At 35.6% G+C, this 14782-nt stretch overlaps 1 protein-coding gene across 3 annotated transcripts; it reads right to left on the bottom strand.

Moving 5' to 3' along the window:
* Positions 1-270: 270 nt before the first annotated feature.
* Positions 271-14328, bottom strand: LOC110796384 (phosphatidate phosphatase PAH2). 3 transcript variants are annotated; one of them, XM_022001444.2, is made up of 12 exons: positions 14007-14328; positions 11462-13410; positions 10598-11157; positions 10404-10477; positions 7342-7426; positions 6694-6780; positions 6534-6606; positions 5505-5548; positions 2943-3071; positions 2758-2856; positions 1982-2116; positions 271-706 (listed from the first exon to the last, which is right to left on the bottom strand). In XM_022001444.2, the coding sequence occupies exons 2-11, from the start codon at positions 13296-13298 to the stop codon at positions 2063-2065; spliced, it is 3042 nt and encodes a 1013-aa protein (XP_021857136.1). In that variant the 5' UTR covers positions 13299-13410; positions 14007-14328; the 3' UTR covers positions 271-706; positions 1982-2062. The 3 variants fall into 3 exon arrangements, with proteins under 3 accessions (XP_021857136.1, XP_056697713.1, XP_021857137.1); XM_056841735.1 differs by having other exon boundaries at positions 11462-13330; positions 14007-14274; XM_022001445.2 differs by having other exon boundaries at positions 11462-13393; positions 14007-14273.
* Between the last annotated feature and the right edge of the window lie 454 nt (positions 14329-14782).

Here is a 14782-nt window from a genome sequence, read left to right on the forward strand (position 1 = left end):
GTCACAGAGCTTCCACTCCCTCAGTATTATTCTCTATTTGTTTATAAGTCTTTCCCCCACTTGGTTTATTATTTTTATTAGATTCAATTCTCCTTACATAATACGCGTGTGGGTCAACATATGACTCATAATAAAATATAGAAAGAATACAAAAAAATACAGTAAATTGTAACAGTGACAGCTTGTAAAGGGAGACCAGCTAATGCACAAGTTTTGGATTGGTCTCAATAGAGCCAATACTCCATGGTTAAGAAGTTAAAGACACTAATAAGAGCAGATATCATCTCATACTACTAATAGAGCAAATACTCCATGGTTGAAATTTATGACAACGGTTGCGACATCCATACATATTTACATCGGTTTCTTTCCCCTTTGGGTTCCAAACTGTGTTCTTCAGTAATCTTATCCAGTTTGCTAGCGTAAGAAATGAATGAATACAACAATAGACGTCACAGAATCTGTTCATTGCTTTCCACTCTATACTAACTTCTGTTTCTTTCATCTTCGTTATTTTATTCCCTATTTAGCTAAGAATTGTGATTAAACTATTATGTTTTGTACAACAGTCAACAAAGAAGATGACCACAAAGAGAAGAAAACATTTATAGACATTCTTTGGTCTTTCTCCTCTTGTACACATATACCAACTTTGCTCCTCCGCGGATAAAAAATGCAGAGGGTCTGAAGTTGCACTTTGCAGAACCTGCAGAAACTTAGTTTTCAGTTACTGATTTTGGAATAATATAAAATTCACAATGCACTAGTACATGATACCATTTCCTGAAGCTAGGATTATGATTATCAGTTGCTCTCAAATTGGCAGGTATACTGTGAAAGTGTGAAGTAGTAGTAGTAGACGGGAGTGTTCATGGGTGGTTAACCGTCCTGAAACTTGATTCGGCTCGGTAACCAAAATTTTCGGATCAACATTTTCATGAACCGTAACCGTACCGTTTAAACGGTTGGAGTTGAAACGGTTAACCGCGGTTTCGGTATGGTTAACCATAAACCACTATTCTTTTTCTTTTTTTTATCACATTTATCGTATTATTTATTACAAAAAACAAGTCCAAACATCTAAAATTACACAAGTTCATCAAGTACAAACAATATTACAAAGTCACTCATTGTTTCAAGAATGGACTAAGGGCTAAGAACTCAGTACACTAATTGGGTAGCAGTGCACAAAGAAACATTTTTTTACGAAAAGTCTAAAATGCTTTGCCGTTACAGTATAATTTTTTGATTTTTTCACCTCCAACTAAATTATATTTAATAATTTTTAATAAAAATAAATTTTGGTTTTTCGAATTTTGTCGGTTCGGTTACCGTAACCGTTTATATTATTTTTTTCGGTTCGGTTTACTGTCTGTTTAGTCCGGGTTTTCCGATTTTCGGTACGGTTACGGTTTTTTATGAACTCCCAGCACATATCTATTCCTATATTAGTTCTACCATGAAGGTAGTCATAAAATGAAATTCTCAAACTCCTTGAACAATACTCTTTTCAGTTTTCTCAGTGGTCATGTACAAGTATTGTTTTGTATAGCATTTAAAATTCCACAACTTAAAAAGTGATTGGTTTGAAGTCAAAAGAGAGTAAAGCAGCCCACAAAATTAATGTCTAGATGTTCATTTTAATTTGATGGTTGTTACTTAGATACGATTTAGATGTAATTTTGCAACCAAATTTGCTAGCAAATATCCATTTCAATGGTCTAATCTATCCCGAAGTATATGTTTTTCTTTATGAAATCTGCATTACCATCCATTACTCCTCTGGTTGTATTAGAAGTTATGTATATCTAAGAAGAAAAACACATACTTGGGACAAAGTTACATTATCACAAACATTAGCATGAGAATTCCCTTACAAAAACACACATAGATTTTTTACCATTTTGTCATTTTAACCACCTACTAACAGACTGTCTATGTACGATTACTATTAAAGGACAAAAGAAGTTGAGGAACACACCTTAGCAGTTAGCGTGACATGCACATATCTTGCCTCCTACTTTGGTGCCAGAATAACTGTAAATTCATAGTATGCAGATTTTCAAGCAGCATCTCGAGGAGGCAGTTTCCAGAAATTCCACGAGTTGTAATCCTCCTGTAATCAGAAAAAACGGACACTAAGAAGAAGTTCAAAGCCACAGCAAATAGCATTTCCAGCCTAAACTTTATGAGGTGTAATTCTCAAATGATACATGCTTGTTGTTAATCTTTTACAAGTCAATACGAAAAAGGCTTATGACATCTCTTATCTGAAATATAGGTTTAAAGCTCAAGCATGAAACCACGAACCCAGTTAAATGCCAATGTCAAATTTAAGGATCCTTAGGGAGATAGTCAATCAAACTACAGAATTATCACCGAATTGCTCACATCTTCTAACCAATTTAAAATTGATCCAATATCATGGGCAACAGAAGGGTTTCCCGGAAAATACAAAAACAGATCGAGCTGGTAATTGAGGACGTGATAAGAGCAATATGAGCCAAAGCATCAATACAGAGATTTGTTCATTTATTAAATGGATGTTCTTACAGTTTTCCTTGGATCAGGGAAAAGATGAATGAATTGTGATAGATGATAAATCCCATAGACAGAGTCACCACAACGACACAACCACTTTCAGAAATAAGTATCTTTAAACGGGAACAGAATTTATATGGAGTGGACTAACAAAACAAAAAAAGAAAAACAAATAAGAAGGCAACCAATTAGCAATCTATAAAACGAAGAATTAACCTGTTCATGAAAAGTTGTTGGTGGAAACATGTCATGCACAAGCACATGAAGGGAAGTATATGATTTTGAGTCCACTCGGCGGTTTACAACAACCTGACCCTGCATATGAACAAATATTAGAAAAAGATACTAGAAGCTAATGTTTCCTTAATTTTGTTTTTATTAATTTGAAAGTATAAGCCTACCTTGGGATTAATGGTAAAGATCTTTCCTCTAGGGATTCCAACTCTAAGATAGCTTAATTCATCAGTGTCTCTATTTCCAAACCCAGCATAGAATGGGCTGTGATCTAGAGGAAATAGCACCTTCACATCCTAGATGACCAGAATTGCAAAATCCATAAGCAATATATTCCATAAAATGATTGCGTACATAAATATCAAGACAAGTATCATTGGTATATGGTAATGCAGTGCTAAAAATTTAAACGAAAACCCCTCTCTCTCTCTTGTTATATTCAGAGTAAATTTGATGATGCTAAGGTCTCCTCAATAATGGTGAGGAAGGCAGCTGAATCCTGATTCCCTTGTCAGACAATACACAGCGCTTTCAATCTGTTTAACAGAGAGCTTGGATGAATTTGAGTGAATCACCCGGCCGTACTCTCTTTCAATTATGAAAAACGAAAGAAGGAAAGGGAAAAGAAATGGCATTCTGATGAAGGCTACACAAAAGAAAAAGCAGGAAATGCACGAAAATGATTGATTGTTTGGAGCAGAGACCTCCATCTACACAAAAAATCTGATAGAAGGGCATGAAAAATATTTATGACAGCATGTGCAGAGGAATACCGGGAGAAGAACCATTGGTATTCCTGAAACCCAATTCAAAGTGAACAGCTAGTTTTTCATAATCAAGTTAAAAGTCTTTTATACCTGAGAGGCAGATGGTTATTAACCATGTCTTCGAAATAAGGAAGCAAATAGGTAAATGAAGGTGAGATGTTGGAGATATGTCTGGCGGGCTGGGTCATATGAGAGGGCATAACTGTACTCAGCAGATAGAGTATCCCTTTACACAGGAGGGATTCATTAGTTCACTCTTTTTGAAAAGATAAATGAATGCTAAGAAAGGAATGTTAATGTGACAGGTTGCTTTGGTTGACCCAAAATGGCAATAAGATATTTATGAAATCAACTTCTCCTCATAAGATGAAACATTGTTAGGCTTGATTTTCTTTTGATGATTGACAAATAAAAGTCGCAAAATGGATTTTTACATGTCCCTAAAAATCATTGGATCATCCACATTCATTCTCTGCTACACAATAATCCTAAACAGAACAAAACTCATGCAAAAAAATTAGACCAAGCTTCTTTACTAGCTCTAACCTTGCAGACACAACCCTTCTCTAATGTGTGGGTTAAGCACCAGATAGGACAGAAGAGGACTGGTAGAGTTGCAATAATAAATCCAGAGAGTACATTCACAGTCTCACATAGTTCTATTAATTTAAGTGGAGATTCACGTTCACTCAATTCACGCAACGTGAAAGGAGGCTGTTGATCCTCCGAGCTCGTGCAAGACACCCAGCTTGGTCTTAGTGCCGTATATTGTTTTCAGATATAAAGAATTTTCATAGATGAAACAGCATCATATCCATTTATAAGCCTAGACATACCTCACTATTTTCAAATAGTAAGCACCGGATGCAAGGCCTGTCCTAAAAAGCTTCAAACCCATAACTATATTCGTAAAATATCTACCATTTAATTTGAACAACACCTAGTGAATAGCCAGCAATGAATCAGCAAAGGAAATTCATGCAATTGTCACTCCCATAAGACACATAAATGACCTGTAAATTGGACAAAATAAAAGGTCTCCATAAAGCTTGAAACAACCAGAGATTTGGATCAAGCTGGGGATCAACCAAGCCATATCAGACCACCTGGTCCAACCAATATGTGATAGCTTGGGTAACCACAAAATTAAATGACACCAGGAGTGCACCTCACTAAATCCCCATGTGTTTTATACTCCCTCCGTCCCGGAATACTCGACCCGGTTTGACCGGCACAGAGTTTAAGGGACTTAAATTGACTTATTTAATTTAATAGGTAGTAGTTGATAGTGGGGTATTATTTTAATGTAGTTAGTGGGAAATATGTAAAGGGGTGGGGTTGGAGGAGAGTAGGGGTTGAATTTTTAATTATTTTTTGTATGGAGTAGGGGGTAGGTGGGTTAATAGGGGTGGAGTGAGAAATAATATAATATTGTTAGAATATTTCCATTTTTAGAAACAGGTCAAGTATTAAGGGACGGCCCGATAAGGAAAACAGGTCAAGTATTCCGGGACGGAGGGAGTACATAAGAGGTTTGCAACTCAACGTATAACCCATTATAGGAAATGTTCTTTTCACCTAAAGAATTTTTATGAAACATAACTTCAGATAAGTGCCAATAGGCCCAACAAGTTCAGATAAGGACTTCCAAGTTCAATTCACAACTAAAACAAATTCAGATAAGTTAATATAAGTTAAAATAAGGAGTTTTCAAGTGAAAAGAGAGAAGCTTATACAAGTATATACAACAATAGTAAAAGCCTATGCTATTCCTCGAATGTGAAAGATAACCAATTACAAACTAAAACATAAATATGGATTAAACAACCATTGCATCATTTCCATTGCAAAGCAATTACAAGTATCAGTAATTCAGTATAGTTACACGACAACCAAAAATTGGGCTTGAGAAGCAAAATCAAGTTAACTAAGAATTGATACAGAGGCAGTGAAGGATCTAACCTCCAAGCATGCGATCTTGAATTCATGAGGAGCTCTTCTAATTACTGACCACACAAAAAAAAAAAAAGAGTCACAAAGCTGAAATTGATGCATACCGTAAATACACAGTTACAGACTCCCTCCGTGCCTAAAAGATTTCCCCATCACTAAAATCCACTTTATTAAGAATTGGTTATACTCAAAAGCAAATGAGTAGGTAGAGTTGTGTTTTAGTTAGATTAAATAATATTGTGTGAGGAGAGACATGTGGGGACCACAAACCAAATAAGGTATGGGGCAAATAAATAGGGACATCCGTATATGGTACATGAGGCTATCTTTTAGGGACAGAAGGAGTAAATGTTAACATCACATAATGCATCCGCATACATGATGTAGTACTACAGAAGACTACTAGTTAATAATTCTACAAGTCCTGTTCTTACATAGTTGTAAGAAAATGTCACCACCAAGTTGTTCATTCATATCACCAACCAGAACGACCCCCCCCCCCCCCCCCCCCCCTCCCCAACCCCTTCTCCCCATCTTAAAAAAAATCAGGAAAAGGAGAAAGAAAAAAGGAAGAGAAAGCTAACATATATCAACAGAAAAATGAAAAAAAAACATGGCTTCATTTTGATAGCATTCATCGCTATTACTTCCATTTCAAATTGGGCATCATCACTCTACTTCATTAAGGCATAGGTCTAAATTCACTAGTAACTGTCGTTTTCCTCTTTCTTTTTCCCTTATAAATGGTAAACTTCTAATGGGAAGACCAGAAATATAAAAGGGGAAAACACCTTCAGCCACAGATAACACAACACTAACAACACAAGAAAATCACCCAGGCATACATGGCTACGGACACGCCCTGAAAATGAACAGAAAAAGGAAACACATGTATACATTATGTCACACTTACATTTTGTTTTTATCAACAAAATTTTTATAATTTACTGAACATAATAAGTTGGGTAGTCAACTAGGATATCTATTTATAGCACATGCAATACATCAACCCAACCCAACCCAACATGGGACACAAACCTTCTCGATACAAAGAAGGAAAAAGTCCATCTGGGGAGATTAACACAGGACCCTCCGGTAGTGCTTTCCCATCCTGCCAAATTAAAAGCATGTTTAACTTGAGAAGAAGAAACAATCTCTCATTAGAGAATAAAAATCAATATCTTTGTTCAGCAATCACCTGTTTAAGGTTGAATAAGAACTGCCGAGTGTGGTAAGCTTGTAAAATGGAGCGAGCACTTAGGAAAAGAAGTTGATAACCATTTTCCTGAAATAAGAACCACAGAATATGTAATCTGAAATTCTGAATCACAAATATAGCATATAAGAGAGGGGGGAAGGGGAGGGGGGGGGGGGGGGGGAGTTAAAGCTTTTGAAAGCATGTAGAACTATTGACAGAATACATGCACACTTGTTTAATATAGTTCTATCACCAAGAGGCAACCAGGTTCTTCTAATGAAAACCTTAGTGGTATATCCGTATATGCAGTAATTACAATATGATAACATACCATTGGCCCAGTGCTCAATGAGGCTCCCATCTATGGAGGGACCTAGTGTATTAAATATATGCAATCTCACTACTAGAAATGCAGACAAAATCTGTTTACAAAATCCCTTGATCCTTGATTAGAAAGCATCGATTCAATGATTACTTCCCACAAAAAATAGCAGATGATAGTTTTATACTTTTATGAGACATTTAAGTTAGATTAGGATCATCTCGAGCTAATATGGTCCCAGTGTTCAGAATGGTTTAAGATTTTCAATAAATAAATTATAAGGGATATAGCTGAATACAATCTTCACAAAGTGTTGTGTGACAAACCTTAATAGCCGAGAAAAGATGTGTTACGCCAGTCTGTGACCAATCTATTCCCATCAAAGGCATGAACTGCCCAAGAACATCTGATCTGCAGAGTAGATGTACAATAGAAAGAATTAACATAAACAATAACGACAACGGATTCCAAAAGATTTGTAATTTCTTTTAGAAAAGCTCATGACTACAACAGATATACACATCGAACCTTTAGAAGGGAGGAGTGAGGGGGTATGCATGATTTACAAGTCTTGGGCATATTGCATTGATGGTTATTGTTAAACTTTCGTTGTTACTTCCGTTTGTTTTCTTTCATTTGACACATAAATGATCATAACTTCTAACAAGATACTCCCACTATTTCAAAATAAAACACAATTTCGGCCATACTTATCTGTTACAAAATATAAGTCGTATGAAAATCAATGCAACACTAATTTCACCTTGAAATATCAACTTTAGATGTTATGTTAATTTATATAAAGTATGTTGATAATAATATTTATATATATGATAAATACATTCCTGAATACATGTCTCTTCAACAACTTTCTTATGTTCCGTAGCTATCGCTTTTACTATCCCAATGCATTTTTAACTAACTACACTTTGGTGCTTTGATTTGCCATATTAAGGCCTTGTTCTCTTCAACTTATAAGACCTTATTTTCAGGTCTTATAAGTTCAGATAAGTTCATATAAGCTTCTATAAGTTGAATAAGATCCTATAAGTTTCAATAAGGTCCTACAAGTTCCAATAAGTTCCAATAAGGTCTTATAAGTTCTAATAAGGTTATATAAGGTGCAATAAGGTCTTATAAATTTGGATAATTATTACAGAGTAATAATTTATACTTCATCCGTCCCATAAATATCGCATCATGGTTGACTTTTACTACTCTAACACATTACTTTGACTCTTTATTACTCCCTCCGTCCCAGATTACTTGTTACACTTTCCTTTTTCGTCCGTCCCAGATTAGTTGTTACACTTCTAAATTAGGAATGACCCACAATTATTATATTGTCTCTCTCTTCCCACTAATTTTTTGTTGTCCCCACACCCTCTCTCATTAATTAAAAAAATACTCCACTAACTTTTATCACATCTACTTTTTCAATAAAATAACAATTGATAACCAAACAACCACTTATCACCTAAAACTTTGTGCAAAGGAAAGTGTAACAACAAATCTGGGACAGAGGGAGTATCTCAAACGTGTGTAAGTAAAAATTATAAAAAATTGATATTTGGAAAATACACATTGATACAAATCTAACATGAAACCACATGACTACAATTTTCTTACGTATGGATCACAAAAAATGGTCAAAGTGGTAGTGTGAATAGTGTAAAAAACCAAAATGGTGCGATATTTATGGAACGGAGGAAGTATTATAAATAACATAAAAATATAATTATTAATACAAGAACTAAATAATAATTGTTTTATTAATTTGTATTTATTAATATTTACAATCGACTATTATCAATGTTCTAATGGTTTAAAAATTTAGTTATAACCTAATAAACTTAAATAAAGTCTAATAAGATTTAATAAGGTTTTACGAGGTCCTATCAGGTTCTATAAGGTCTTATAAGGTCCTATAAATTAAATAAGGTCTTATAAGGTCTTACAAGGTCCTATAAATTAAATAAGGTCTTATAAGGTCCTATAAGTTAAATAAGGTCCTATAAGTTCAGGTCTTATGAGTTGAAGAGAACATACCCTAAGTAGTTGGAAATTAACATGGAACACAAATTAACATGGAACACTAATACTCCATGTTCCTAAATATTTTTTCCTTTTAACTACTGTCTTATTATCAGTTGGTTTTACAACACGAATGCATATACTTTGGCATATTAAATGGTTGATGATTATTGTAAAGCATTAATGTTATTTTGGTCAAATACATAGTTTTTACTCCTAGTTTGTAGTTTTTTAGTTCCAACATGCCCTACACTTAACATTTTTCATAAAATCAATAACCTTACCTAACTACGACAAAAATTGGCATTATGCATTTATTTTATAGTTATCTTGGAAGACAGAATACGTGACGTTTATCTCACTCCAAAATAATGTGCAAAGGCTATAACGGCAGTTGGGAATTGGAGGGAGTACGACTTTGGCCACATACAAAGTCTGTACTCCAAGTTTTAGTTTGGTGATATTCCCTCAAAAGATAAAAATAAAATGATTTGCTGATATCCAGTATGTCCTTCATTTAATTCTTTGCAAAACTTTAACATCGCTAAGCCATAGCAATACCGTGAAATTATGTTGTCACACCAAATAAAGAATATGCTAGGAAACCCCAATCTTAGTTATCTTAAAAGGGTGAACATTGAATAATGACATTTATCACCCTAAAATGTTGTAAAAATGCTAAAGCTGTAGATATTAAGGAAGAGAGGGAGTATACATTAGATATTAAGGGAGGGAGGGAGTATACATTACAAATTTATTAAAAGCTAACTAAATTCTTACTACGCTATGAGTGATTCACAAGTCGCGTATTTTAAAACAGGGACAACCGAATATTTAACCTAAAGTAAACAGAATAAACCAATATGTATCCCATTAAAGTCTGTCTCAGGGCCAAGTGTATCATGTATGCAGACTTATCCCAGTTATCCGGTTTCCCCACATTCAAATTACATTTTTTAGTAAATTACATAAACGACAAAGATCATTCTAGAAAAGTCAATGCCCCAAAACGATCAATAAAACTTGTAGTGTTTTCATCCATACTCTAGCTGAAACAGTGATAAAACTGATTGGGCAGCAATAAAACTAGCATATTCTACAAATTAAGAACATGCCACTACTGAATGCCAAACCAATTCTAAAGAATAAATAATCAGCCAATCACATGAAATGACGACTGCTTTCAGAAGGCGGAAACAAAAGGAAATGCATTTTGCACAAAACGGAGAAGAAAATAGTTAAACTCAGAAATTTCACATATACTTTAAATCGAAGTAATAATTTGTACATGATTTATTACGGCGGAAATAGGACTAGGAAAAGCATCAGCATCTAAGTTATTTTTATTCCTTACTTAGTGATAGTCCCATCAACATCAGAGACCACGATCCGCGCATTACATTTCCACAAAAATATTCTTGCTTCTACCTGTGAAGTAACAAAAAATAAGTTCAGTTCCGAAAAAACATACCCTTCAACAATGATGGAGGAAGAAAAAATAGCTGCAACTATACAAGCAAAAATAAATTATCGACTCAGCCAGGTAACCTTTTGCTCTCCAAACATTGCTGTCAAGAACGTGAAAGTCACGGCATTCTTCCCGTCCTTAAGTTTTAGGGATGCAAGCTGTCCAGAAGTGGGAAACTTCGCCCGTAACTTCTTTTTTGTGGTTCTTGGAGCAACAGCGTCTGTATTTCTCTGCATTTCTGTTAGGCCCTCAGCAGAAGTTTCATAAAAAGAATTTCTGTTTTGCATGCTATTTGATCTCTTAATTGAGAATGGCCACAATTTCCAAGACCCATTTCCGGAGCTTATAGACTTCTGTGTGACTGCTTCAGAACTTTGATTATCAAATTGACCAATAGCTATCATGCCTTTCGGTTCTAGATTTTGATCCCTCTCCTGTGAACCTATTGCTGAAGCAATAGGCAATGCTGCATCCCAGGGAAAATAAAGACCACCAATTCTGACAACGAGCTTATGATTTTCCAAAATATCAAGACCAAGAGATAAAAATTTGTCAATATCCAATTTTTCAGCATCGAATGCTTGAGCAGCAGCTTCATAGCCCATTCCTTCTGATAACAAGTGTCTACAAAGGGATAACTCTGCAAAAAAAAAATTAAGATTAAAGTGAATAATTTATTTATTTTTGTTTTAGTATCTACATCAAACAAATTTATTACAGAATAGCTATGGAATATGTTGTCTTGGTGCAATGTAGAATAAGAATAGAGTTCAGGGAAGATGATTGCTTAAGTACATTAAAGTTTAAGATAACACAAGATTCTCAATGTGGGCCTGATCAGAGAGCCATATGCCAGCCAAAGGGCTCAAAACTATAGTATGTGAGATAATATGCCCTTTTCTAGTGTTATTATTTTATAGCATTAAAACATCAATTGTCTTTACCAACAGCAGGATCTGAAATGATCTTTTTGATTTCCTCTGATATCTGAGAGTTGTTAGTTGCGAAGTGCGATTGCGCTACTAATTGCAACCCTCCTTCCAATCCTGGAGCAACTGGATCACCATTATTTACCATCTTAAGAGCTTCAAGTGTTGAATCTAAAGAACGACTAAGAGTCCGGCGAGCATCAAGTGACTGATCATCACCATCAAACATCACAACAGGTAAAGATTCTGCTTCTGGTGCCAAGGCCTCCTCGTCAGCATCATTAAGAACTTTTGAAATGCTTATAGGGAAAGACATTCTGTTTGAGTTCATTCTCTGACTTGGATGATTGATATGCAGATTATCTTCAGTAGGCTTGCATGCTACTTGATGCGACACATCTGAGATAATTGTGTCTGGCACTTCACCTTCACTTCTTCCTAGTGAATTCCTTGCTGATGGGGTAAGAATACATTCCACTTTCTCCACCTTGGAGTCGTCAAGATCACTAAAAAAGAATTGCTCCTCTTTATCATCTGACGGTGTTACTTCATTATTTCTGTCCTGAATAGGATCTTTGATGCAATCTTGAGCACTTGAAGAAAGAGCGGTAGAACATTCCTTTTCTGAAACCAGAGGAAGTAAGTGCAACTCACTGGTACCAGCATAAAGATCCTCTGAGTTCAGCTCATTGATTGAGCCAGTTACACTTTTACAAGGCTCTACTGTGCTGGAATCCTCCAAAGGAAGTTCACCTATGCTACACTTATGAGAGTTACCAACCTCACCAGTAATATGACCAGTGGAATTATTCCATGATGTATCCTCATCTCCATTGCATGTATCAATATTTTCATGCGCGTCATTTATGTTATAAAAAAATGCTTGAGATGAAGCACTGCCTTCAACATTTTCATTTTTCACTGTCTGTGAAAGCTTTGGGCTGGACTTAGAAACCTCAGCGAACTCATTCGGAGAAATTACGTCGTTTTTATTACATCTACCATGAACTCCATCGGAAAATTTTGATCTTCCAGAAGTAACATCAGCTGCAACATAAGTTTCTTCAAGAGTAAACTCCGTAGAGCTTTCTGGGTTTATTGAACATGAAATTCGAGCATCAGTTTCCTCATTGCTTGATACTGGCTGTAGGCAGTCAAACGTCCCTGAAGCAACATTACCTTCAGAAGAACACACTTTATTTGCATCAGAAACACTTGCATTCAGGTTTTTACCAGTACGGAGATTAGTTGTCCACCTTACTTCCAATAAGTCAGCAGCAATCTCAGCACTCTCCATAGAGCTAACATTATCCACATTAACACCAGCTTCTCCATCCTGGAAACCATTTTCCTTAATCGACCGTCTACCGAAAGGAAGGCCAAAAATCCTTCTATGCCGACTACTATTGGATCTAGCTAGAATCTTTCTATTACTTCCTTCGAGTTCAGAAACCATATCTGTCCGGTTAGCATCATAGTTGCAGCTCATAGACTTTTGTGATTTCCATCTATCAGGATTCACTTCCATTTCATCTGCAGAAGGACATGACTCTGATTCTCCTTCTGCTGCATCAACCTCTCTAATAAAAAAGGCCTCTCCTTTATGGTCCAAATACATGTGGAATTCAGCATCAACTCCATTGACATTTATACTAACTACTCTCTCTGTTGCTTTCAAAATACCTTGAAACTTCCCAAATCGAACATACCACGGGGTCGATTTAAAGCTGCCATCTTTCTGCTCTACCACAATTACATCTACCGCTCCACCTCCACCAAAGGGATGAAAGGGGACAGAGACGGTGCTTACACTTCGGCTAATGTAACTTCCTAATCTCCCGACACCAAACATATTCACAACTGGCACTCCAATTCGTACCCAACCTGAATAACGGTTAATCGGATCCACTCATTATGTAGACACCCTCAAATAATGATCATATGAATCTGAAAAGGGGATAAAACTGTCCCCAAATTAACACTACGATCAGAAAACCAACCAAATTAAAACTTATTAAACAATCACCACCTCCTCCCACTTACAAGGTTGTATATTTTCTATTTGCAAGTTTGTAGCTCATGAAGATAAAAAAACCCCAATTCAGATTATCCTTCAAACAAAAGAAAATGTTGAAGCTACCAATGAATTTCTAACAGATTTCTCAAGAATTTCAGATTTTCAGCTCAATTAAAAGAACCCAAACAAATTCATCAAAAACCCAATTCAGATTACCTTACAAACAACCCAAATATCTAAGATCAACAATGAAACTTTCGACAGACCCACAATGCAAAATCAAGAAAAGGTAATAAAATAAATGGACCCCAGAAAAAATCAGACAGAATATTCGGTTAGAATTATCCGAATGTCCCAAAATGCCAAACAATTACACATGATCAAAGCTTTTTACACATAAATTACTAAAATTAGAATTCTGGAATTAAATAATAAACCTTATTTATTTAGTGATGTGATTAAGATTGTTAACAATTTTACAGATTAAAGGGAAAATTGCACACTCCACGTAAAATTGCAGGATTGGAAGAAAGAAAAACTTACCTCAATGAAGAAAAAAGTGAGTGAGAAAGTTTGGAAAGTAACCCAATTTGTATCAAATCGATTTATGATCTGCCAAATAATTAAGACTGGATTTCTGGAAAAAGAGAGGAAAATAAAGAATTTACCGGTTAATAGCGTAATGTTTTAGAAATTAGACAAGAATGGTCTTGCAGACACACGTCAGGGGAATTTGATGAATGAGTTGGTTTGAATCAAAATAGAATGTTTTTTAAACTAAAAACTAAAATCAAGTTGTTGATCGAACGTCTTAGGAGAGATAGGAGTTCACACAACTCGCACTCGAACTCAACTTAGGCTATGTTCTGTCCCACTTAATTGACTTTATTGTAGATGAAGTAAGTTTATTTAAGTTCAAACTAGTATGGGTTCATGTTTTTTTTTTTGACAACAAGAGCAACACAGATTACACAAAGTCAACCATCCCATGTTTTCTTGCTCTAGAGCAAAACTCAAAACTAATAGCACAACTTCTAATTTCTCCCATAATGCTTGCAAGCTCAATCGATCCCATTTTATTTTCCTGCAGCAGCTTGCAGATCGTTATGTTGTCCGACAGAGTTGTCAGATGCTTGATATTCCTGTTCTTCGCCTCGATCAGTCCTCTGAGGATTGTGTATCCTTCCGCTTGCAAAGCCAAAGAAGCTCTTATCCTGCACCCCGCTTGTGCTAGTGTTATTTGGTCATGCTTAATAATCCAACCCACCGCAGCCACCGAGTCCCCGTTCTTCTTTCTCTTCCATGCACCATCCACCATG

Source organism: Spinacia oleracea, chromosome 4 (genome assembly GCF_020520425.1).
Source record: "Spinacia oleracea cultivar Varoflay chromosome 4, BTI_SOV_V1, whole genome shotgun sequence".
Classification (NCBI taxonomy): domain Eukaryota; kingdom Viridiplantae; phylum Streptophyta; class Magnoliopsida; order Caryophyllales; family Amaranthaceae; genus Spinacia; species Spinacia oleracea.

Excerpts from the sequence above, each read along its gene's own strand:
- LOC110796384 (XM_022001444.2), bottom strand. The coding sequence starts at position 13,298 with ATGTTTGGTGTCGGGAGATTAGGAAGTTACATTAGCCGAAGTGTAAGC. Across the intron at positions 10,478-10,597 it reads CAATGTTTGGAGAGCAAAAG|GTAGAAGCAAGAATATTTTT; the intron begins GTTACCTGGCTG and ends GTTACTTCACAG. Across the intron at positions 6,781-7,341 it reads ATCTTTTCTCGGCTATTAAG|GAAAATGGTTATCAACTTCT; the intron begins GTTTGTCACACA and ends TTCTTATTTCAG.